The 26,470-nt window shown below is 45.3% G+C and overlaps 1 protein-coding gene across 3 annotated transcripts in view; it reads right to left on the reverse strand.

Annotated features, from left to right (window-relative positions):
- pcca (propionyl-CoA carboxylase subunit alpha) overlaps positions 1-26,470 on the reverse strand; it is a 71,123-nt gene that overhangs the window by 28,014 nt on the left and 16,639 nt on the right. For all 3 annotated transcript variants that reach the window (XM_071330854.1, XM_071330855.1, XM_071330856.1), the window contains 8 exons: positions 25,914-25,967; positions 11,024-11,155; positions 9,230-9,266; positions 8,017-8,095; positions 7,644-7,841; positions 7,169-7,319; positions 5,110-5,253; positions 4,819-4,893 (listed from right to left, as the gene is read on the reverse strand). In XM_071330854.1, coding sequence (XP_071186955.1) covers positions 4,819-4,893; positions 5,110-5,253; positions 7,169-7,319; positions 7,644-7,841; positions 8,017-8,095; positions 9,230-9,266; positions 11,024-11,155; positions 25,914-25,967 — 870 coding nt within the window. The remainder of the gene's footprint in view (positions 1-4,818; positions 4,894-5,109; positions 5,254-7,168; positions 7,320-7,643; positions 7,842-8,016; positions 8,096-9,229; positions 9,267-11,023; positions 11,156-25,913; positions 25,968-26,470) is intronic.

Genomic DNA, 26,470 nt, shown 5'->3' on the forward strand with positions numbered 1-26,470 from the left:
TCACGTCTTCAGTAGAAATAACAGAGAGGTCAACACACATCACGTCTTCAGCAGAAATAACAGAGAGCTCAACACACATCACGTCTTCAGTAGAAATAACAGAGAGGTCAACACACATCACGTCTTCAGCAGAAATAACAGAGAGGTCAACACACATCACGTCTTCAGCAGAAATAACAGAGAGGTCAACACACGTCTTCAGCAGAAATAACAGAGAGGTCAACACACATCACGTCTTCAGCAGAAATAACAGAGAGGTCAACACACATCACGTCTTCAGCAGAAATAACAGAGAGGTCAACACACATCACGTCTTCAGCAGAAATAACAGAGAGGTCAACACACATCACGTCTTCAGCAGAAATAACAGAGAGGTCAACACACATCACGTCTTCAGCAGAAATAACAGAGAGGTCAACACACATCACGTCTTCAGCAGAAATAACAGAGAGGTTAACACACATCACGTCTTCAGCAGAAATAACAGAGAGGTCAACACACGTCTTCAGCAGAAATAACAGAGAGGTCAACACACATCACGTCTTCAGCAGAAATAACAGAGAGGTCAACACACATCACGTCTTCAGTAGAAATAACAGAGAGGTCAACACACATCACGTCTTCAGCAGAAATAACAGAGAGGTCAACATACATCACGTCTTCAGCAGAAATAACAGAGAGGTCAACACACATCACGTCTTCAGCAGAAATAACAGAGAGGTTAACACACATCACGTCTTCAGCAGAAATAACAGAGAGGTCAACACACGTCTTCAGCAGAAATAACAGAGAGGTCAACACACATCACGTCTTCAGCAGAAATAACAGAGAGGTCAACACACGTCTTCAGCAGAAATAACAGAGAGGTCAACACACATCACGTCTTCAGCAGAAATAACAGAGAGGTCAACACACATCACGTCTTCAGCAGAAATAACAGAGAGGTTAACACACATCACGTCTTCAGCAGAAATAACAGAGAGGTCAACACACATCACGTCTTCAGCAGAAATAACAGAGAGGTCAACACACATCACGTCTTCAGCAGAAATAACAGAGAGGTCAACATACATCACGTCTTCAGCAGAAATAACAGAGAGGTCAACATACATCACGTCTTCAGCAGAAATAACAGAGAGGTCAACACACATCACGTCTTCAGCAGAAATAACAGAGAGTTCAACACACATCACGTCTTCAGTAGAAATAACAGAGAGGTCAACACACATCACGTCTTCAGTAGAAATAACAGAGAGGTCAACACACATCACGTCTTCAGCAGAAATAACAGAGAGGTTAACACACATCACGTCTTCAGCAGAAATAACAGAGAGTTCAACACACATCACGTCTTCAGCAGAAATAACAGAGAGGTCAACACACATCACGTCTTCAGTAGAAATAACAGAGAGGTCAACACACGTCTTCAGCAGAAATAACAGAGAGGTCAACACACATCACGTCTTCAGTAGAAATAACAGAGAGGTCAACACACATCACGTCTTCAGTAGAAATAACAGAGAGTTCAACACACATCACGTCTTCAGTAGAAATAACAGAGAGGTCAACACACATCACGTCTTCAGCAGAAATAACAGAGAGGTCAACACACGTCTTCAGCAGAAATAACAGAGAGGTCAACACACATCACGTCTTCAGCAGAAATAACAGAGAGGTCAACACACGTCTTCAGCAGAAATAACAGAGAGGTCAACACACATCACGTCTTCAGCAGAAATAACAGAGAGGTCAACACACATCACGTCTTCAGCAGAAATAACAGAGAGGTTAACACACATCACGTCTTCAGCAGAAATAACAGAGAGGTCAACACACATCACGTCTTCAGCAGAAATAACAGAGAGGTCAACACACATCACGTCTTCAGCAGAAATAACAGAGAGGTCAACATACATCACGTCTTCAGCAGAAATAACAGAGAGGTCAACATACATCACGTCTTCAGCAGAAATAACAGAGAGGTCAACACACATCACGTCTTCAGCAGAAATAACAGAGAGTTCAACACACATCACGTCTTCAGTAGAAATAACAGAGAGGTCAACACACATCACGTCTTCAGTAGAAATAACAGAGAGGTCAACACACATCACGTCTTCAGCAGAAATAACAGAGAGGTTAACACACATCACGTCTTCAGCAGAAATAACAGAGAGTTCAACACACATCACGTCTTCAGCAGAAATAACAGAGAGGTCAACACACATCACGTCTTCAGTAGAAATAACAGAGAGGTCAACACACGTCTTCAGCAGAAATAACAGAGAGGTCAACACACATCACGTCTTCAGTAGAAATAACAGAGAGGTCAACACACATCACGTCTTCAGTAGAAATAACAGAGAGTTCAACACACATCACGTCTTCAGCAGAAATAACAGAGAGCTCAACACACATCACGTCTTCAGCAGAAATAACAGAGAGGTCAACACACATCACGTCTTCAGTAGAAATAACAGAGAGGTCAACACACATCACGTCTTCAGCAGAAATAACAGAGAGGTCAACACACATCACGTCTTCAGCAGAAATAACAGAGAGGTCAACACACATCACGTCTTCAGTAGAAATAACAGAGAGCTCAACACACATCACGTCTTCAGTAGAAATAACAGAGAGGTCAACACACATCACGTCTTCAGTAGAAATAACAGAGAGGTCAACACACATCACGTCTTCAGCAGAAATAACAGAGAGCTCAACACACATCACGTCTTCAGTAGAAATAACAGAGAGGTCAACACACATCACGTCTTCAGCAGAAATAACAGAGAGGTCAACACACATCACGTCTTCAGCGGAAATAACAGAGAGGTTAACACACATCACGTCTTCAGCAGAAATAACAGAGAGGTCAACACACATCACGTCTTCAGCAGAAATAACAGAGAGGTCAACACACATCACGTCTTCAGTAGAAATAACAGAGAGGTTAACACACATCACGTCTTCAGCAGAAATAACAGAGAGGTCAACACACATCACGTCTTCAGCGGAAATAACAGAGAGGTTAACACACATCACGTCTTCAGCAGAAATAACAGAGAGGTCAACACACATCACGTCTTCAGTAGAAATAACAGAGAGGTCAACACACATCACGTCTTCAGTAGAAATAACAGAGAGGTTAACACACATCACGTCTTCAGCAGAAATAACAGAGAGGTCAACACACATCACGTCTTCAGCGGAAATAACAGAGAGGTTAACACACATCACGTCTTCAGCAGAAATAACAGAGAGGTCAACACACGTCTTCAGCAGAAATAACAGAGAGGTCAACACACATCACGTCTTCAGCAGAAATAACAGAGGTCAACACACGTCTTCAGCAGAAATAACAGAGAGGTCAACACACATCACGTCTTCAGCAGAAATAACAGAGAGGTCAACACACGTCTTCAGCAGAAATAACAGAGAGGTCAACACACATCACGTCTTCAGCAGAAATAACAGAGGTCAACACACGTCTTCAGCAGAAATAACAGAGAGGTCAACACACATCACGTCTTCAGTAGAAATAACAGAGAGGTCAACACACGTCTTCAGCAGAAATAACAGAGAGGTTAACACACATCACGTCTTCAGCAGAAATAACAGAGAGGTTAACACACATCACGTCTTCAGCAGAAATAACAGAGAGGTCAACACACATCACGTCTTCAGCAGAAATAACAGAGAGGTCAACACACATCACGTCTTCAGTAGAAATAACAGAGAGGTCAACACACGTCTTCAGCAGAAATAACAGAGAGGTCAACACACATCACGTCTTCAGCAGAAATAACAGAGAGGTCAACACACGTCTTCAGCAGAAATAACAGAGAGGTTAACACACATCACGTCTTCAGCAGAAATAACAGAGAGGTCAACACACGTCTTCAGCAGAAATAACAGAGAGGTTAACACACATCACGTCTTCAGTAGAAATAACAGAGAGGTCAACACACATCACGTCTTCAGCAGAAATAACAGAGAGGTTAACACACATCACGTCTTCAGCGGAAATAACAGAGAGGTCAACACACATCACGTCTTCAGCAGAAATAACAGAGAGGTCAACACACGTCTTCAGCAGAAATAACAGAGAGGTCAACACACATCACGTCTTCAGCAGAAATAACAGAGAGGTCAACACACATCACGTCTTCAGCAGAAATAACAGAGAGGTCAACACACGTCTTCAGCAGAAATAACAGAGAGGTTAACACACATCACGTCTTCAGTAGAAATAACAGAGAGGTCAACACACATCACGTCTTCAGCAGAAATAACAGAGAGGTTAACAAACATCACGTCTTCAGCAGAAATAACAGAGAGGTTAACACACATCACGTCTTCAGCAGAAATAACAGAGAGGTCAACACACATCACGTCTTCAGCAGAAATAACAGAGAGGTCAACACACGTCTTCAGCAGAAATAACAGAGAGGTCAACACACATCACGTCTTCAGTAGAAATAACAGAGAGGTTAACACACATCACGTCTTCAGCAGAAATAACAGAGAGGTCAACACACATCACGTCTTCAGTAGAAATAACAGAGAGGTTAACACACATCACGTCTTCAGCAGAAATAACAGAGGTCAACACACATCACGTCTTCAGTAGAAATAACAGAGAGGTTAACACACATCACGTCTTCAGCAGAAATAACAGAGAGGTCAACACACGTCTTCAGCAGAAATAACAGAGAGGTTAACACACATCACGTCTTCAGCAGAAATAACAGAGGTCAACACACGTCTTCAGCAGAAATAACAGAGAGGTCAACTCAGAACATGCATGTGACTCACTTTTGGGAGGTTGATGGGTTCCTGGTACTGCGACAGGCGTCCAATGGAGGGCAGACCAAACGACTTGTAGGGGTCCTGGAGAAGGAGAAATATCACCTATGCTTTATAACTGGTTATAACTGCCTAATAAACTCTCAATAACCTCTATAACACACAGGAAGTGTCCAGCAGACAGTGGGGACCCAGAAAAAGCTTTGTAGAGAAGTGACACATTCACTAGCCAGCAGAAGAGCCACGGTTGACCTGCTTCACTTTAAGGTACAGAGCAGAACAAGTGTTCAGTGTGTTCACCTCAGCGTAGACTCTGCTCTCTATAGCCCAGCCGTTGATGGGGATGTCTTCCTGTTTGTGTAGCAGAGGGAAACCCTTGGCCACCCGGATCATCTGCTGCACCAGGTCCAGACCAGTGATACACTCTGTGATTGGGTGCTCCACCTGAAGGGGGAAAAGGTCAGTGGTCAGTCAACCACTCAGAGGGGAGGACTGGGTTGGTTAAAACCTGTTGAGGATAGGGGGTGCTGTTTTCACTTTTGGGGAAAATCGTTCCCAATTTAAACGGCCTCGTACTCAATTCTTGCTCGTACAATATGCATATTATTATTACTATTGGATAGAAAACACTCTCTAGTTTCTAAAACCGTTTGAATTTTGTCTGTGGGTCAAACACAACTCATTTGGCAGCACACTTTGTGACCAGGAAGTGGAAAGTCTGAAATCGATGCTGTGTTCAAGTCGCTGCCTATAAATGGGCATGATACGTATGACTATACATGCACGTCATACACCTTCCCCTGGATGTCAAGAGGAAGTGAGAGGAAAAAGGAGTTGATTATCTCTGTCTGACGTTGAATGAGCCCTCTTGGAACAACGTGTCACCCATTTTCTGTTTTCTGCAAGGCGCGTGGGGGGACCTGTTATTGCCTACTGGAAACATGTCGTTATGGGCGAATATGAGCTCCGGCTTTGAATTTATTTGATACATGTTACAATATCATCCTAAAGTATGTTTTTTCAATATAGTTTCATTAGATTATTGAACTTTATTCAGAACGTTCTGAATCCAAAACAACGACGGTTCTGGACAAAGGACCCATTGTACAACATTCTGATAGAAGATCAGCAAAAGTAGGAACCATTTTGTGATGCTATTTCATATATCTGTCGAACTGTGTACAAGTAGCTTTGCGCTCAGGTTTTGGTTATTCCCTTACCATAACTAAGTCTTATGTCGTAATGAAGATATTTTTAGAATTCTAACACTGCGATTGCATTAAGAACTAATGGATCTATCGTTTCCTATACAACATGTGTTTTTTTGTAATGTTTATGAATAGCTATTTGGTCAGAATAGGTGAGAGTCTAATAGAAATATCTGCACATTCTGGGAAAAAGATGCTACGTTAGCACGTTATGCTACGTTATGCTACGTTGTATAACCACGGATTTCAGCTCTAAATATGCACATTTTCGAACAAAACATAAGTGTATGTATAACCTGATGTTACAGGACTGTCATCTGAGGAAGGTTTATGAAGGTTAGTGAAATTTAATATCTTTTGCTGGTTTATTCGCTAACGCTAACGTGCCTATTGCTATCGCTAACGTGCCTTGATGAATGAATGTGGTAGGCTATTGTAGTAAGCTAATATAATGCTATATTGTGTTTTCGCTGTAAAACACTTAGAAAATCTGAAATATTGGCTGTATTCACAAGATCTTTGTCTTTCATTTGCTATACACCATGTATTTTTCAGAAATGTTTTATGATGAGTATTTCGGTATGTCACGTTGGTGTCTGTAATAATTCTGGCTGCTTTCGGTGCAATTTCTGATTGTAGCCGCAATGTAAACTATGATTTATACCTGAAATATGCACATTTTTCGAACAAAACATAGATTTATTGTATAACATGTTATAAGACTGTCATCTGATTAAGTTGTTTCTTGGTTTCTTTGGTTTGTTCTAGGTTAGTTTGGTTGATTTTGTGCATGCTACCTGTGCTGTGAAAAATGTCTGTGCTTTTTTCTATTTGTTGGTGAGCTAACATAAATATATATTGTGTTTTCCCTGTAAAACATAAAAAACATCGGACATGTTGGCTGGATTCACAAGATGTGTATCTTTCATTTGCTGTATTGGACTTGTTAATGTGTGAAAGTTAAATATTTCTAAAAAAATATTTTTTGAATTTCGCGCTCTGCCTTTTCAGTGGAATGTGGGAGGAGTTCCGCTAGCGGAACGGGGGGGGCGAGACAGGTTAAAGGAAGTCACTTGCCAAGTGTCTGACTGCCATGTACAGAAACACACACACACAAAGACTAAACTACAGCTTTCTTCCCATCGCCCCACCTGAAGGCGAGTGTTCATCTCCAGGAAGTAGAAGTTCTTGTTGGAGTCCACCAAGAACTCTACGGTCCCGGCAGAGGAGTACTGGACCGCTTTAGCCAGCTGTACCGCTTGCTCCCCCATCGCACGACGTGTCTCTGGGTCCAGGAACGTACTGCAGAGAGGACAGAAATCACATACACAATTAGAGTGAACTTAGAACCCAAGACATTTTTTTTTATGTAACCTTTATTTAACTAGGCAAGTCAGTTGAGAACAAATTCTTATTGACCACCTATACCGGCCAAACCCGGACGACGCTGGACCAATTGTGCGCCACCTTATGGGACTCCCAATCACAGCCGGATGTGATGCAGCCTGGATTTGAACCAGGGACTGCAGTGACGCCTCTTGCACTGAGATGCAGTGCCTTAGACCGCTGCACCACTCGGGACATACACCAATGAATAAGTTAAAGGTGAAAACAATGACCCCTGACCTTGGAGCCTCCTCCACCACCTTCTGGTTCCTCCTCTGGATAGAACACTCCCTCTCGTTCAGCCACAGAGCATTACCATGCTTATCAGCCAGGACCTGGATCTCAATGTGTCTGGGGTTGTTTACAAACTTCTCTATGAGCAGACGGTCGTCTCCGAAACTAGACGCAGCCTCCTGTGAGGACAAACGAAAACCTTCCCTGGGAAAGACAGAAGGGAAACGGTTTATTCAAGTCTCATTAAATGTCTTAATAAAGTCTAGAAATATCTTATTGCCATTTACTACACAGCGTAGAGACGTATAAATAATTGTATAATTAAAATGCTTTTATTATATTTTAATTGCATTTATTACAGCAAATTTGGAAATCTCACCTGGTCTCATCATCGTTCCAGGCGATCCTCATGCCTTTCCCCCCTCCTCCTGCTGAGGCCTTGATCATCACCGGGTAGCCTGATCAACAACACAATATGACCGGGTAGCCTGATCAACAACACAATATGACCGGGTAGCCTGATCAACAACACAATATGACCGGGTAGCCTGATCAACAACACAATATGACCGGGTAGCGGGATCAACAACACAATATGACCCGGTAGCGGGATCAACAACACAATATGACCGGGTAGCCTGATCAACAACACAATATGACCGGGTAGCCGGATCAACAACACAATATGACCGGGTAGCCGGATCAACAACACAATATGACCGGGTAGCCGGATCAACAACACAATATGACCGGGTAGCCGGATCAACAACACAATATGACCGGGTAGCCTGATCAACAACACAATATGACCGGGTAGCCTGATCAACAACACAATATGACCGGGTAGCCTGATCAACAACACAATATGACCGGGTAGCCTGATCAACAACACAATATGACCGGGTAGCCTGATCAACAACACAATATGACCGGGTAGCCTGATCAACAACACAATATGACCAGGTAGCCAAATCAACAACACAATATGACCGGGTAGCCGGATCAACAACACAATATGACCGGGTAGCCGGATCAACAACACAATATGACCGGGTAGCCTGATCAACAACACAATATGACCGGGTAGCCTGATCAACAACACAATATGACCGGGTAGCCTGATCAACAACACAATATGACCGGGTAGCCTGATCAACAACACAATATGACCAGGTAGCCGGATCAACAACACAATATGACCGGGTAGCCTGATCAACAACACAATATGACCGGGTAGCCTGATCAACAACACAATATGACCGGGTAGCCTGATCAACAACACAATATGACCAGGTAGCCGAATCAACAACACAATATGACCGGGTAGCCGAATCAACAACACAATATGACCGGGTAGCCTGATCAACAACACAATATGACCGGGTAGCCTGATCAACAACACAATATGACCGGGTAGCCGAATCAACAACACAATATGACCAGGTAGCCGAATCAACAACACAATATGACCGGGTAGCCGAATCAACAACACAATATGACCGTAGGCCTGATCAACAACACAATATGAAAATTCTGCATGGAGGCCAGGCAAATCTTTTTTGAATTAATGAATGGAATTTTGATTCACTTACCGATCTCTCCTGCAATCTTCACAGCGTCCTCCACGTTCTAAGACAGGAGACAGAGTTGTAAGTTCCACCAACCACCAGCAGAGGGAGGGCTCACCCTCATCTCCTTAACCATCCCTTTGTTTCTCTGCGTCTCCCCGCATGTCTGCATCTACCTGCGTGCGCCTGCCTGTCTCCCTGCCTGCCTGTCTGTGTCTCCCTGCCTGCCTGTCTGTGTCTCCCTGCCTGCCTGTCTGTGTCTGCCTGCCTGCCTGTCTGTGTCTCCCTGCCTGCCTGTCTGTGTCTCCCTGCCTGCCTGACTGTGTCTACCTGCCTGCCTGACTGTGTCTACCTGCCTGCCTGACTGTCTCCCTGCCTGCCTGACTGTCTCCCTGCCTGCCTGTCTGTCTCCCTGCCTGCCTGTCTGTCTCCTTGCCTGCCTGTCTCTCTGTCTCCCTGCCTGCCTGTCTCTCTGCCTGCCTGTCTGTCTCTCTGTCTCCCTGCCTGCTTGCCTGTCTGACTCTCTGTCTCCCTGCCGGCATGCCTGCCTGTCTCCCTGCCTGCCTGTCTGCCTCTCCGTCTGCCTCTCTCTGTCTCCCTGCCTCTCTGTCTCCCTGCCTGCCTGCCTCTCTGTCTCCCTGCCTGCCTGCCTCTCTGTCTCCCTGCCTGCCTGTCTCTCTGTCTCCCTGCCTGCCTGTCTCTCTGTCTCCCTGCCTGCCTGACTGCCTGCTTGCCTGACTGCCTGTCTGTGACTGCGTGACTCCCTGCCTGTCTGTGACTGTGTGACTCCCTGCCTGTCTGTGACTCCGTGACTCCCTGCCTCTCCGTGACTCCGTGACTCCGTGACTCCCTGCCTCTCTGTGACTCCGTGACTCCCTGCCTCTCTGTGACTCCGTGTCTCCCTGCCTCTCTGTGACTCCGTGTCTCCCTGCCTGCCTCTCTGTCTCCCTGCCTGCCTCTCTGTCTCCCTGCCTGCCTGTCTGTCTGTCTCCCTGCCTGCCTGTCTGTCTCCCTGCCTGTCTGTCTGTCTCCCTGCCTGCCTGTCTGTCTGTCTCCCTGCCTGCCTGACTGTGTCTCCCTGCCTGCCTGTCTGTCTGTCTCCCTGCCTGTCTGTCTGTCTGACTCCCTGCCTGTCTGTCTGACTCCCTGCCTGTCTGTCTAACTCCCTGCCTGTCTGTCTGACTCCATGCCGGTCTGTCTGTGTCTCCCTGCCGGTCTGTCTGTCTACCCCATCAATCATGCCCTGGGGGCAGCATAGGTAGAAGAGATCACCCCATCAGAGGTGTTGTTGCCCCCCTGGCCTGTGACAGCTACGTGACAACAACCATCTTTATCTATTTATCTACTAGCCATCAGCAGGAGAAGTGTTAAACATGGCCCACACAGCTCTATTAGGACCAGCACTGTATACAGAGGGGAAGAGCAGGAGAGGGGAGAAAGAAGGGAAGATTGAGAGAGAGAGACAGAGAAAGGCAAAAGGCTGAGGAGAGAGAGGGGGGAGAAGAGAGAGAGGTGGGAGAGGAGAGTGGAAGAGCAGGAGGAGAGGGGGGAGAAAGGAGAGAGGGGAGAAAGGGAAGATTGAGAGAGAGACAGAGAAAGGCAAATGGCTGAGGAGACAGGGGGTAGAGGAGAGAGAGATGAGGAGAATAGAGATGAGATAGAGTGAGGGACAGAGAGAAGGGTAGAGAGAGAGATGGGGAGAAGAGAGATGGAGGAAAACAAATGCCTGTGTGTAGAATAAGGGATAATGAAGAAGACCAGATCTGAGTGGTACTGTTAAATGTAGATCAAGTTTGATTTGTTGCCAGTATAGCTCACCTCGACGACCCCGTCGAACCCGGGGATGACGTTGACATTGGCTGCCTTGGCAAGGAGCTTGCTCTCGATCTTGTCGCCCATGGCATGGATGGCGTGGGTGTCCGGTCCTATGAACACCACGTCTTCTGCAGCCTGCAGGAGACCAACATCACCATCAGAGAACAACCATATACTGGAACCATTGAGATAGACAATCACACTTGGGACAGGAGAGATGCTACCTATACCAACCTACATAATGAACAGACCTGGGTCAGTATAGAGCTGCTACCTATACCAACCTACATAATGAACAGACCTGGGTCAGTATAGAGCTGCTACCTATACCAACCTACATAATGAACAGACCTGGGTTAGTATAGAGCTGCTACCTATACCAACCTACATAATGAACAGACCTGGGTCAGTACAGAGCTGCTACCTATACCAACCTACATAATGAACAGACCTGGGTCAGTATAGAGCTGCTACCTATACCAACCTACATAATGAACAGACCTGGGTTAGTATAGAGCTGCTACCTATACCAACCTACATAATGAACAGACCTGGGTCAGTACAGAGCTGCTACCTATACCAACCTACATAATGAACAGACCTGGGTCAGTATAGAGCTGCTACCTATACCAACCTACATAATGAACAGACCTGGGTCAGTACAGAGCTGCTACCTATACCAACCTACATAATGAACAGACCTGGGTCAGTATAGAGCTGCTACCTATACCAACCTACATAATGAACAGACCTGGGTCAGTATAGAGCTGCTACCTATACCAACCTACATGATGAACAGACCTGGGTCAGTATAGAGCTGCTACCTATACCAACCTACATAATGAACAGACCTGGGTCAGTATAGAGCTGCTACCTATACCAACCTACATGATGAACAGACCTGGGTCAGTACAGAGCTGCTACCTATACCAACCTACATAATGAACAGACCTGGGTCAGTACAGAGCTGCTACCTATACCAACCTACATAATGAACAGACCTGGGTCAGTACAGAGCTGCTACCTATACCAACCTACATAATGAACAGACCTGGGTCAGTACAGAGCTGCTACCTATACCAACCTACATAATGAACAGACCTGGGTCAGTACAGAGCTGCTACCTATACCAACCTACATAATGAACAGACCTGGGTCAGTATAGAGCTGCTACCTATACCAACCTACATAATGAACAGACCTGGGTCAGTATAGAGCTGCTACCTATACCAACCTACATAATGAACAGACCTGGGTCAGTATAGAGCTGCTACCTATACCAACCTACATAATGAACAGACCTGGGTCAGTATAGAGCTGCTACCTATACCAACCTACATAATGAACAGACCTGGGTCAGTATAGAGCTGCTACCTATACCAACCTACATGATGAACAGACCTGGGTTAGTATAGAGCTGCTACCTATACCAACCTACATGATGAACAGACCTGGGTCAGTACAGAGCTGCTACCTATACCAACCTACATAATGAACAGACCTGGGTCAGTATAGAGCTGCTACCTATACCAACCTACATAATGAACAGACCTGGGTCAGTATAGAGCTGCTACCTATACCAACCTACATAATGAACAGACCTGGGTCAGTATAGAGCTGCTACCTATACCAACCTACATAATGAACAGACCTGGGCTAGTATAGAGCTGCTACCTATACCAACCTACATGATGAACAGACCTGGGTCAGTATAGAGCTGCTACCTATACCAACCTACATGATGAACAGACCTGGGTCAGTACAGAGCTGCTACCTATACCAACCTACATAATGAACAGACCTGGGCTAGTATAGAGCTGCTACCTATACCAACCTACATAATGAACAGACCTGGGTTAGTATAGAGCTGCTACCTATACCAACCTACATAATGAACAGACCTGGGTTAATATAGAGCTGCTACCTATACCAACCTACATAATGAACAGACCTGGGTTAGTATAGAGCTGCTACCTATACCAACCTACATGATGAACAGACCTGGGTTAATACAGAGGTGCTACCTATACCAACCTACATGATTATAGTGGTTGAATTGGTTCCATTGTACCAGGCATAGCTCAAGAATTTACACGTGTTCGACATTTTTCACCAATTTCAGTATATTCACAAATATACATTTACATTTGAGTCATTTAGCAGACACTCTTATCCAGAGCGACAGTTAGTGTATTCCCCTTAATATAGCCAGGTGGGACAACCACATCTCAGTCATAGTCAGTACATTCATCTTAATATAGCCAGGTGGGACAACCACATCTCAGTCATAGTCAGTACACTCATCTTTATATAGCCAGGTGGGACAACCACATCTCAGTCATAGCAGGTACATTTTTCTTCAATAAAGCAGCCATCAGCAAAGTCAAAGCTAGTAAGGAGGACAAAAATAAGTCCAGTGTGAAATAGGTAGATGACACAGGAAGAACATACCTACTAACCCTGGAAACATGACCCACTACCCCTGGAAACATGACCCACTACCCCTGGAAACATGACCCACTACCCCTTCTACATGACCCACTACCCCTGGAAACATGACCCACTACCCCTGGAAACATGACCCACTACCCCTGGAAACATGACCCACTACCCCTGGAAACATGACCCACTACCCCTGGAAACATGACCCACTACCCCTGGAAACATGACCCACTACCCCTTCTACATGACCCACTACCCCTTCTACATGACCCACTACCCCTGGAAACATGACCCACTACCCCTGGAAACATGACCCACTACCACCTTCTACATGACCCACTACCCCTGGAAACATGACCCACTACCCCTGGAAACATGACCCACTACCCCTGGAAACATGACCCACTACCTGGAAACATGACCCGCTACCCCTGGAAACATGACCCGCTACCCCTGGAAACATGACTCGCTACCCCTGGAAACATGACCCGCTAACCCTGGAAACATGACCCGCTAACCCTGGAAACATGACCCGCTACCCCTGGAAACATGACCCGCTAACCCTGGAAACATGACCCACTACCCCTGGAAACATGACCCACTACCCCTGGAAACATGACCCAATACCCCTGGAAACATGACCCACTACCCCTGGAAACATGACCCACTACCCCTGGAAACATGACCCACTACCCCTGGAAACATGACCCACTACCCCTGGAAACATGACCCACTACCCCTGGAAACATAACCCACTACCCCTTCTACATGACCCGCTACCCCTTCTACATGACCCGCTACCCCTGGAAACATGACTCGCTACCCCTGGAAACATGACCCGCTACCCCTGGAAACATGACCCGCTACCCCTGGAAACATGACCCACTACCCCTGGAAACATGACCCACTACCCCTGGAAACATGACCCACTACCCCTGGAAACATGACCCACTACCCCTGGAAACATGACCCACTACCCCTGGAAACATGACCCGCTACCCCTGGAAACATGACCCGCTACCCCTGGAAACATGACCCGCTACCCCTGGAAACATGACCCGCTACCCCTGGAAACATGACCCGCTACCCCTGGAAACATGACCCGCTACCCCTTCTACATGACCCGCTACCCCTGGAAACATGACCCGCTACCCCTGGAAACATGACCCGCTACCCCTGGAAACATGACCCGCTACCCCTGGAAACATGACCCGCTACCCCTGGAAACATGACCCGCAACCCCTGGAAACATGTCCCGCTACCCCTGGAAACATGACCCGCTACCACTGGAAACATGACCCGCTACCCCTGGAAACATGACCTGCTACCCCTGGAAACATGACCCGCTACCCCTGGAAACATGACCCGCTACCCCTGGAAACATGACCCGCTACCCCTGGAAACATGACCCGCTACCCCTGGAAACATGACCCGCTACCCCTGGAAACATGACCCGCTACCCCTGGAAACATGAACCTCTACCCCTGGAAACATGACCCGCTACCCCTGGAAACATGACCCGCTACCCCTGGAAACATGACCCGCTACCCCTGGAAACATGACCCGCTACCCCTGGAAACATGACCCGCTACCCCTGGAAACATGACCCACTACCCCTGGAAACATGACCCACTACCCCTGGAAACATGACCCACTACCCCTTCTACATGACCCGCTACCCCTGGAAACATGACCCGCTACCCCTGGAAACATGACCCGCTACCCCTGGAAACATGACCCGCTACCCCTGGAAACATGACCCGCTACCCCTGGAAACATGACCCACTACCCCTGGAAACATGACCCACTACCCCTGGAAACATGACCCACTACCCTTGGAAACATGACCCACTACCCCTTCTACATGACCCACTACCCCTGGAAACATGACAGTACTTAAGGCATATAAACAGGGAAAGAGGGACGGGAAGAGGGGCGCTTGTTCTCTCTCCCGTTGTCTTTGTGTTGTATAGAGCCCGGTGGATATTGCTTCCTGCCTGACACACAGTGGCAGAGCCTCAGGGCCCATCGTCAGGCCTTACAGCAGGGCAGTAAGGCTATGGCCCAAATGGCAACCTATTCCCTATGATGCGCATCATCTTTGACTGGGCTCTGGTCTAAAATAGTGCACTATATAGGGAATAGGGCTCCATTTGGGCCGTAGCCGAAGGGCCTGTTATTAGTATGGAGATTCACCCTCAATGACTCCCAATTCAGCACCATTAAAGTGAATGGGCCCTGGTTCCCATAGCCTGACACACAGGACAAAAGGCAGAGAAGGAGAAGAGGGGGACTCGACCCAGAGATAATTCTGCTGCTTGTAAATAATAAGCTGAGAGGGACAAAGAGAAGCGCGGTGAAGAGACAAAACAGATGAACAAAACCCCTACTTTAGTGAAATGATTTAAGTTTTACACAAAAGGTACCTTCATTCTCATTTCATCAGTAGGCTTCCTTGTTAGACATTGACTTGGTTGTAGAGATCACTGTTTGAACAATATATACAACTCCTCCATCTTGGTTCCAGATCACTGTTTACATTACATTTACATTTAAGTCATTTAGCAGACGCTCTTATCCAGAGCGACTTACAAATTGGTGCATTCACCTTATGATATCCAGTGGAACAACCACTTTACAATAGTGCATCTAACTCTTTTAAGGGGGGGGGGTTAGAAGGATTACTTTATCCTATCCTAGGTATTCCTTAAAGAGGTGGGGTTTCAGGTGTCTCCGGAAGGTGGTGATTGACTCCGCTGACCTGGCGTCGTGAGGGAGTTTGTTCCACCATTGGGGTGCCAGAGCAGCGAACAGTTTTGACTGGGCTGAGCGGGAACTGTACTTCCTCAGAGGTAGGGAGGCGAGCAGGCCAGAGGTGGATGAACGCAGTGCCCTTGTTTGGGTGTAGGGCCTGATCAGAGCCTGAAGGTACAGAGGTGCCGTTCCCCTCACAGCTCCGTAGGCAAGCACCATGGTCTTGTAGCGGATGCGAGCTTCAACTGGAAGCCAGTGGAGAGAGCGGAGGAGCGGGGTGACGTGAGAGAACTTATATACATGTTATGTTTGAACAATATATACAAGTCCTCCATCTTGGTTCCAGATCACTGTTTGAACAATATATACAAGTCCTCCATCTTGGTTCCAGATCACTGTTTGAACAATATATACAACTCCTCCATCTTGGTTCCAGATCACTGGTTGAACAATATATACAAGTCCTCCATCTTGGTTCCAGATCACTGTTTGAACAATATATACAGCTCCTCCATCTTGGTTCCAGATCACTGTTTGAACAATATATACAAGTCCTCCATCTTGGTTCCAGATCACTGTTTGAACAATATATACAGCTCCTCCATCTTGGTTCCAGATCACTGTTTGAACAATATATACAAGTCCTCCATCTTGGTTCCAGATCACTGTTGAACAATATATACAAGTCCTCCATCTTGGTTCCAGATCACTGTTTGAACAATATATACAAGTCCTCCATCTTGGTTCCAGATCACTGTTTGAACAATATATACAAGTCCTCCATCTTGGTTCCAGATCACTGTTTGAACAATATATACAAGTCCTCCATCTTGGTTCCAGATCACTGGTTGAACAATATATACAACTCCTCCATCTTGGTTCCAGATCACTGTTTGAACAATATATACAAGTCCTCCATCTTGGTTCCAGATCACTGTTTGAACAATATATACAGCGCCTTCGGAAAGTATTCATACCCCTCTGCATTTTGTTGTGTTACAGCCTGAATTCAAAATGGATTAACACATCTACACACAATATCCTGTAATGACAAAGTGATAACATGTTTTTCAAATGTTTTGCACATTTATTTTAATACAAACACACAAGTATTGACTCACACCCCTGAGTCAATACTTTGTAGAAGCACCTTTGGCAGTGATTACAGCTGTGAGTCTTTCTGGGTAAGTCTATAAGAGCTCTAAATTCTTCAAGCTCTGCCAAGTTGGTTGTTGATCATTGCTAGGCAGCCATTTTCAAGTCTAGCCATAGATTTTCAAGCTGACTGAAGGGGTGTGAGTCAGGAACATTCAATATCTTCTTGGTAAGCAACTCCAGTGTAGATTTGGCCTTGTGTTTTAGGTTATTGTCCTGCTGAAAGGTGAATTTGTCTCCCAGTGTCTGGTGGAAAGCAGACTGAACCAGGTTTTCCTCTAGTACTGTGACTGTGCTTAGCTGTATTCCGTTTATTTTTATCCACCCCAGAAAACCTCTATAGTCCTTACCGATGACAAGCTTACCCATAAAATGATGCATCCACCACCATGCTTGAAAATATGAAGAGCGGCACTCAGTAATGTATTGGATTTGTCCCAAACATCACACTTTGTATTCATTTTTTACTGTTTTACTTTAGTGCCTTATTGCAAACAAGATACATGTTTCAGTATATGTATTTTGTACAGGTTTCCTTCTTTTCACTCTGTCATTTAGGTTAATATCGTAGAGTATACGATGTTGATTCATCCTCAGTTCTCCTATCACAACCATTAAACTCTGTTTTAAAGTAACCATTGGCCTCATGGTGAAATCCCTGAGCAGTTTCCTTCCTCTCCAGCAACTGAGTTAGGAAGGATGCCTGTATCTATGTATTGACACCATCTAAAGTGTAACTAACAACTTCACCATGCTCAACGGAATATGTAATGTCCAATTGTATTTATTTTATTACCCATCTACCAATAGGTACCCTTCTTTGTGAGGCATTGGAAAACCTCCCTGGTCTTTGTGGTTGAATCTGTGTTTGAAATTCTTTGCTGGACTGAAGGGACCTTACAGATAATTGTATGAGTTGGGTACAGAGATGAGGTACACACTATTATTGCACACAGAGTCCAAGCAACTTATTAAGCACATTTTTACTGCAGTACTTATTTAGGCTTGCCTTAACAAAGGGGTTGATTACTTATTGAGTCAAGACATTTGATCTTAATTTTTAATGAATGAAAAAAATAATCTACTTTGACATTATGTGGTTTTGTGTGACGGCCAGTGACACACACTTTCAATGTAACCCATTTTAAATTCAGGCTGGAACAACAAAACGTGGAAAAAGTCAAGGGGTGTGAATAATTTCTGAAGGCGCTAAGTATTCACAGCTGAGTCAATACTTTGTAGAAGCACCTTTGGTAGGGATTACAGCTTTGAGTCGTCTTGGCGATGTCTGGATCAGCTTTGAGTCGTCTTGGCGATGTCTGGATCAGCTTTGAATCGTCTTGGGGATGTCTGGATCAGCTTTTCACATCAGGATTTGGGGATTTTCTCCCATTCTTCCTTTCAGATTTTCTCAAGCTCTGTTAAGTTAGATGGGGAGCGCCGTGGAACAGCAATCTTCAAGTCTTTCCACAGACTTTCAATGGGATTCAAGTCTGGGCTTCTGCTGGGCCACTCAAGGACTTTCACATTCTTGTTCTGAAGCCATTCCAGCGTTGCTTTGGCTGTATGCTTGGGGTCATTGTCCTGTTGGAACGAAAAATCTTCACCCCAATCCAAGGTTGTTTGCACTCTGAAGCAGGTTCTCATCAAAGATTTGGCTCCATTCATTGTTCCCTCTATCCTTACCAGTCTCCCAGTCCCTGCCGGTGAAAAGCATCCCTATAGCATGATGCTGCCACCACCATGCTTCACGGTAGGGATGATGTGAGACGAGTGATGAGCTGTGCCTGGTTCTCTCCAGACATAGCGCTTTGCATTCAGACCAAAGAGTTACATTTTAGTCTGATCAGACCACCGAACATTTTGCCTCATGCTCTGTCTTTCACAGGCCTTTTTGCAAACTCCAGGCGTGCCGTCATGTGCCTCTTTCTCAGGAGTGGCTTCCGTCTGACCACTCTCCCATAAAGATTGGTGAATTTCTGTAAAGACAATTGTCCTTCTGGCAGGTTCTCCCATCTCGGCCAAGGAACTCTGTAGTTCTGTCAGAGTGGTCATTGGGTTCTTGGTCACCTCCCAGACCAAGGTCTTTCTTGCCTGGTTACTCAGTTTGGTCAGATGGCCAGCTCTAGGCAGAGTCTGGGTAGTTCCATGGTCCTTCTTGCCTGGTTTCTCAGTTTGGTCAGATGGCCAGCTCTAGGCAGAGTCTGGGTAGTTCCATAAGTTTTCAATTTCCCAATGATGGAGACCACAGTGCTCTTGGAAACTTTCAACACTCTAGAACTTATTTTATACCCTTCCCCAGATATATGCCTCATCACAATTCTATCTTGGAGCTCTACGGACAGTTCCCTGGACTTCCGGGTATAGTTTCTGCTCTGACATGCACTGTCATCTGTGGGACCTTATATAGACAGGTGTGCTTCTTTCTAAATCATGTCCAAACTGGTGACCATAGGTGGACTCAGGTCAAGTTGTAGTGACATCTCAAGGATGATCAAAGGAAATTGGATGCACCTGAGCTCAATTTGGAATGTCATAGAAAAGGGGTGTGAATACTTATGTCAATGAATATCTGTATTTCATTTGATACATTTGCAAGAATGTCTAAAAACATGTTTTCCCTGTCATTATGGGGTATTGTGATGTCATTATGGGGTATTGTGATGTCATTATGGGGTATTGTGATGTCATTATGGGGTATTGTGTGCAGATGGGCAAGAAAAAACATTATTTAATCCATTTTTGAATTCAGGCTGTAACAACAAAATGTGGAATAAGTCAAAGGGTATGAATACTTTTTGAAGGCACTGATACAACCCCATCTTTCTCAACTATTTGAACCATATCTAGACATCATTTAGATGGCAGACAATGACAAACACCAAACCTATCATCCTTTAGATGGTAATGACAAAGACAATCACCCAACCTATCATCCTTAAGACGAGGACACACAATGACAAACACACAACCTATTTGTATTTATTATGGATCCTTATTAGCTGCTGCCAAGGGGTCCTGTGGTCAAGCAAAATTAAGGCAGTTTATACTATTTTCAAAACATTACAAAACATTCACAACACACTGTGTGCCCTCAGGCCCCTACTCCACCACTACCCCATATCTACAGTACTAAATCCATGTATGTTATCATGTGTGTGTGCATGTGTCTATGTTTGTGTTGCTTCACAGTCCCGCTATTCCATAAGGTGTTTTTTATTTGGTTTTTAAATCTAATTTTACTGCTTGCATCAGTTACCTGATGTGGAATAGAGTTCCATGTAGTCATGGCTCTATGTAGTACTGTGCGCCTCCCATAGTCTGTTCTGAACTTGAGGACTGTGAAGAGACCTCTTGTGGCATGTCTTGTGGGGTATGCATGGGTGTACGAGCTGTGTGCCAGTAGTTTTGACAGACAGCTCGGTGTATTCAACATGGCAATACCTCTCAAATACAAGCAGTGATGAAGTCAATCTCTCCTCCACTTTGAGCCAGAAGAGATTGACATGCATATTATTAACATTAGCTCTCTGTGTACATCCAAGGGCCAGCCGTGCTGCCCTGTTCTGAGCCAATTTCAATTTTCCTCATTCCTTTTTTGTGGCACCTGACCACACGACTGAACAGTAGTCAAGTTTCGACAAAACTAGGGCCTGTAGGACCTGCCTTGTTGATAGTGTTGTTAAGAAGGCAGAGCATCACTTTATAATGGACAGACTTCTCCCCATCTTAGTTACTACTGTATCAATATGTTTTGACCATGACAGTTTACAATCTAGGGTTACTCCAAGCAGTTTAGTCATCTCAACTTGTTCAATTTCCACATTATTTATTACAAAATTTAGTTGAGGTTTAGGGTTTAGTGAATGTTTTGTCCCAAATACAATGCTTTAAGTTTTAGAAATATTTAGGACTAACTTATTCCTTGTCACACACTCTGAAACTAACTACAACTCTTTGTTAAGTGTTGCAGTCATTTAGGTCGCTGTAGTAGCTGACGTGTGTAGTGTTGAGTCATCCGCATACATAGAAACTCTGGCTTTACTCAAAGTAAGTGGCATGTCGTTAGTAAACAAATTAAAAAGCAAGGGGCCTAAACAGCTTCCCTGGGGAATTCCTGATTCTATTTGGATTATGTTTGAGAGGCTTCCATTAAAGAACACCCTCTGTGTTCTGTTAGAGAAGAAACTCTTTATCCACATTATAGCAGGGGGTGTAAAGCCATAACACATGTTTTTCCAGCAGCAGACTATGATCGATAATGTCAAAAGCTGCAGTGCAGTCTAACAAGACAGCCCCCACAATCATTTTATCCCAAATTTCTCTCAGTCAATCAGTCATTTGTGTAAGTGCTGTGCTTGTTAAGTGTCCTTCCCTATAAGCGTGCTGAAAGTCTGTTGTCAATTTGTTTACCGTGAAATAGCATTATATCTGGTCAAACAATTTTTCCCAGAAGTTTACTAAGGGTTGGTAACAGGCTGATTGTTCGGCTATTTGAGCCTGTAAAGGGGGCTTTACTATTCTTGGGTAGCGGAATGACTTTAGCTTCCCTCCAGGCCTGAGGGCACACACTTTCTAGTAGGCTTAAATTGAAGATGTGACAAATAGGAGTGGCAATATCGTCTGCTATTACCCTCAGTAATTTTCCATCCAGATTGTCAGACCCCGTTGGTACACACAATAATTTGTCAGACCCCACAATAATTTTCACCTCCTCCACACCAACTTTACAGAATTCAAAAGTACATTTCTTGTCTCTGGTCACTCAGGCAGCCTGACGGTCTGTTGAGGGTGGGAGCTCCGAGGATCTGAAGCTGAGATAGGAGCCACCGGAGAGGGAGACAGGACCGAGGACGAAGACGCAGGTACCTCCGGATCCGATCTTGATTGGGAAGACCTCAAGGAAGAAGGCGCCGGAACCTCTGGATCCAGTGCAGCAAAGCTGTTTCTGGTCTGTGTCAGTTCTGGGCTCAACATCTCCATGGAGACCCCCATTGTCAGAGGACGCCTTCTTCGACTTCCACGGCGAGTGACGTACCTCCATTGATGGTTGGTTGGGTCGAGAACAGCGCCGTTCTCCAGGGAAGGGGGAGACCCCTTCGGGGATGGAACCCTGCCGAGCACCGGCCAATCGGCTGTGGAGATCCGACACGGCGGCGAAACTTCCACCAGACCAGAGCGGCGTCCGGCTACTGGGGTGGAAGAAGATGAAAGAGTAGGCGGCGTGGTCCCCAGTAGCTTGTGGAGGTTTGCTACTTGCTTGCTAAGAGTAGCTACTTTGCTCCTGTAGTCCTCCGCAAGCAAGCAGTTGCTACATTGAAAGTCAGCAGTTGCTACATTGAAAGTCAGCAGTTGCTACATTGAAAGTCAGCAGTTGCTACATTGAAAGTCAGCAGTTGCTACATTGAAAGTCAGCGCAGTCCACATTGTCCCGGGATCAAAGTCAACACAGCTCCCTGCAGCGCTGGAAACATTCAATAGCGGCCTCCATTTGAGACCGCCAAGACGGCTAGCTGGGCTTTCGTGTCTCGGGACCGATAGCAGCGCTCACAGCAATTTAGCCCAACAGAGCCGCAGCATCCAAAATAAAATACAAGTATATAAAAACACTGTCAGATTTTAAACCAAAGTTTTTAGTTCAGGTTTCAGCGTTCAACAGCGTTTAACAACAATAAACATCTGTCCTTTAGACGAGGACACAATGAAAAACACACATATCATCCTCTAAATCAGTGTTTCCCCAACTCGGTCCTGGGGCCCTCCCCTGGGTGCACCCCTCCCCCGGGTGCACGTTTTGGTTTGTTACGCTGATTCCAATAACCAACTCATCATCATGTTTGATTATTACCAAACATACTCCCAGGGGGGCAGGACTGAGTTGGGGAAACCTGCTCTAAATGAAGACACACAATGACAAACATCTATCCTCCCTCCCTCCTCTGGTACCATGTTGTGACATCTCACTATTTAAATCACAATAAACCCGGCTGAGCCTTTTCAGACCTGCCTCATCCTCTCACGTCCAAACGGCTGTTCTTAACACACTAGTGAGCGGAGCACCACACGCCATTCTGCCAGGCGCAAACAAATGAGTCTCCAACAATAAGAGGAGGTGTAATCGGACCCCTGAGTTAAGTGGGTGCATGTGTCCTAGAGCGCTCAACACAAGTGTGAAATGCTCCTGTTCATCTGCAGAGTCCAAAAATAATTACACATTTACTTTAAAATGGAGGGATCCACCGACACATTGAGGGACAATACATTCTACTATACTCCATCCATCCCCCGTATCCCTTCAGCTCTATTCAGCCTGAGGTGCTTTCTCATGCTAACAGAACCCTTACCCTAATCCCCCCCCAGCTTTACCACGAGCCCAGAGGCATACGGACCTTCCCCCCCAGAGCGTTTTGCAATGCGTAAATCTGGCACTAACTATTCACCCACTGTTACAGGAGGGGGAGGCCCATTGACTTGCTAATGTAATGACATCTCCATTTCCACAGCAGGCTCCCATCAGGCAGCGGGCGGCCTAGTGGACGACCCACTCACATACAGAGCAGGAGCCTTGTTCCAGGGCAACACAGTAGGAATGGGGGATACTGGGTATTGGGGATGATTCAAATCATGGGAGATGTTTTAGTTCCAATGAAGGAAAATATGCCATTTACCTGTGGGATTAGCTTCAATGTACTATGGCCCACCTTCGGGTGCCTTGCATGATACGCCACAACGGAAAGGAAAAAAGGGGAATACCTAGTAAGTTGTACAACTGAATGCATTCAATGGGAGTGTGGAATGGGAGGGAGAGATGTCAGGGTTGTTTTAGGACATTGAATGATGGTGGGAGAGGTACTTAGTTAACCATGAGGTAAATATGCATGTTGTTATTTCCCTGTGGAACTAGGTGAGTTTTAAATTTGCCGTACCAACACAGCCTTGCATAACGGCATGGTTCCACGTGTGTCATCAGCTAAACGTACTAACACAGCCTTGCATAACGGCATGGTTCCACGTGTGTCATCAGCTAAACGTACTAACACAGCCTTGCATAACGGCATGGTTCCATGTGTGTCATCAGCTAAACGTACTAACACAGCCTTGCATAACGGCATGGTTCCACGTGTGTCATCAGCTAAACGTACTAACACAGCCTTGCATAACGGCATGGTTCCATGTGTGTCATCGGCTAAACGTACTAACACAGCCTTGCATAACGACATGGTTCCATGTGTGTCATCAGCTAAACGTACTAACACAGCCTTGCATAACGGCATGGTTCCATGTGTGTCATCAGCTAAACGTACTAACACAGCCTTGCATAACGGCATGGTTCCACGTGTGTCATCAGCTAAACGTACCAACACAGCCTTGCATAACGACATGGTTCCATGTGTGTCATCAGCTAAACGTACTAACACAGCCTTGCATAACGGCATGGTTCCATGTGTGTCATCAGCTAAACGTACTAACACAGCCTTGCATAACGGCATGGTTCCATGTGTGTCATCAGCTAAACGTACTAACACAGCCTTGCATAACGGCATGGTTCCATGTGTGTCATCGGCTAAACGTACTAACACAGCCTTGCATAACGGCATGGTTCCATGTGTGTCATCAGCTAAACGTACTAACACAGCCTTGCATAACGGCATGGTTCCATGTGTGTCATCGGCTAAACGTACTAACACAGCCTTGCATAACGGCATGGTTCCATGTGTGTCATCAGCTAAACGTACTAACACAGCCTTGCATAACGACATGGTTCCATGTGTGTCATCAGCTAAACGTACTAACACAGCCTTGCATAACGACATGGTTCCACGTGTGTCATCATACGTACTAACACAGCCTTGCATAACGGCATGGTTCCATGTGTGTCATCAGCTAAACGTACCAACACAGCCTTGCATAACGGCATGGTTCCATGTGTCATCAGCTAAACGTACTAACACAGCCTTGCATAACGGCATGGTTCCACGTGTGTCATCAGCTAAACGTACTAACACAGCCTTGCATAACGACATGGTTCCACGTGTGTCATCGGCTAAACGTACTAACACAGCCTTGCATAACGGCATGGTTCCACGTGTGTCACCGGCTAAACGTACTAACACAGCCTTGCATAACGGCATGGTTCCACGTGTGTCATCATACGTACTAACACAGCCTTGCATAACGGCATGGTTCCATGTGTGTCATCAGCAAAACGTGGGAGGAGTCTTTTATTTAACCTTTATTTAGGTTGTCAAGTCTTGTGTCTGTCTGCAGGACATTGAGCCTGTGTAATGTGGAGGTATAACTGCGAAAACATTCTTCTTTAAGTAAACTACTTCAAATAATTTGAAAGATGTTACATTTTCTTATCATGAAGTGAGCCTTTTGGTGTCTGTGTGTTAAGTTTCCATATCAGGTTCACCAGGAGAATCACACCTTTAATCAAATGAACTTCAGGGGTGCTGAAGCCTGTTGATAAGGGAAACAGAGGGGGACATACAGAGAGGTGTGTGTGTTCCCAACAGTTGTAAATCCCAGCACTACTCACCAGTCTCTTGGCAAACTCTTTATTTTCAGACAGAAAGCCGTAGCCTGGATGCACCTTCAGAGACAGAAGAGAAAAGGTTTCAAACACATCAAATCAAATACACATGGTTAGCAGATGTTAATGCGAGTGTAGCGAAATGCTTGTGCTTCTAGTTCCGACAATGCAGTAATAACCAACAAGTAATCTAACCTAACAATTCCACAACTACTACCTTATACACACACACAAGTGTAAAGGGATAAAGAATATGTACATAAAGATATATGAATGAGTGGTGGTACAGAACGGCATAGGCAAGATGCAGTAGATGGTATAGAGTACGGTATATACATATGAGATGAGTACTGTAGGGTATGTAAACATAAAGTGGCATAGTTTAAAGTGGCTAGTGGTACATGTATTACATAAAGATGGCAAGATGCAGTAGATGATATAGAGTACAGTATATACATATGAGATGGGTAATGTAGGGTATGTAAACATTATATTAAGTGGCATTGTTTAAAGTGGCTAGTGGTACATTTTTACATAATTTCCATCAATTCCCATTTTTAAAG

Source organism: Salvelinus alpinus, chromosome 10 (assembly GCF_045679555.1).
Source record: "Salvelinus alpinus chromosome 10, SLU_Salpinus.1, whole genome shotgun sequence".
Lineage (NCBI taxonomy): Eukaryota > Metazoa > Chordata > Actinopteri > Salmoniformes > Salmonidae > Salvelinus > Salvelinus alpinus.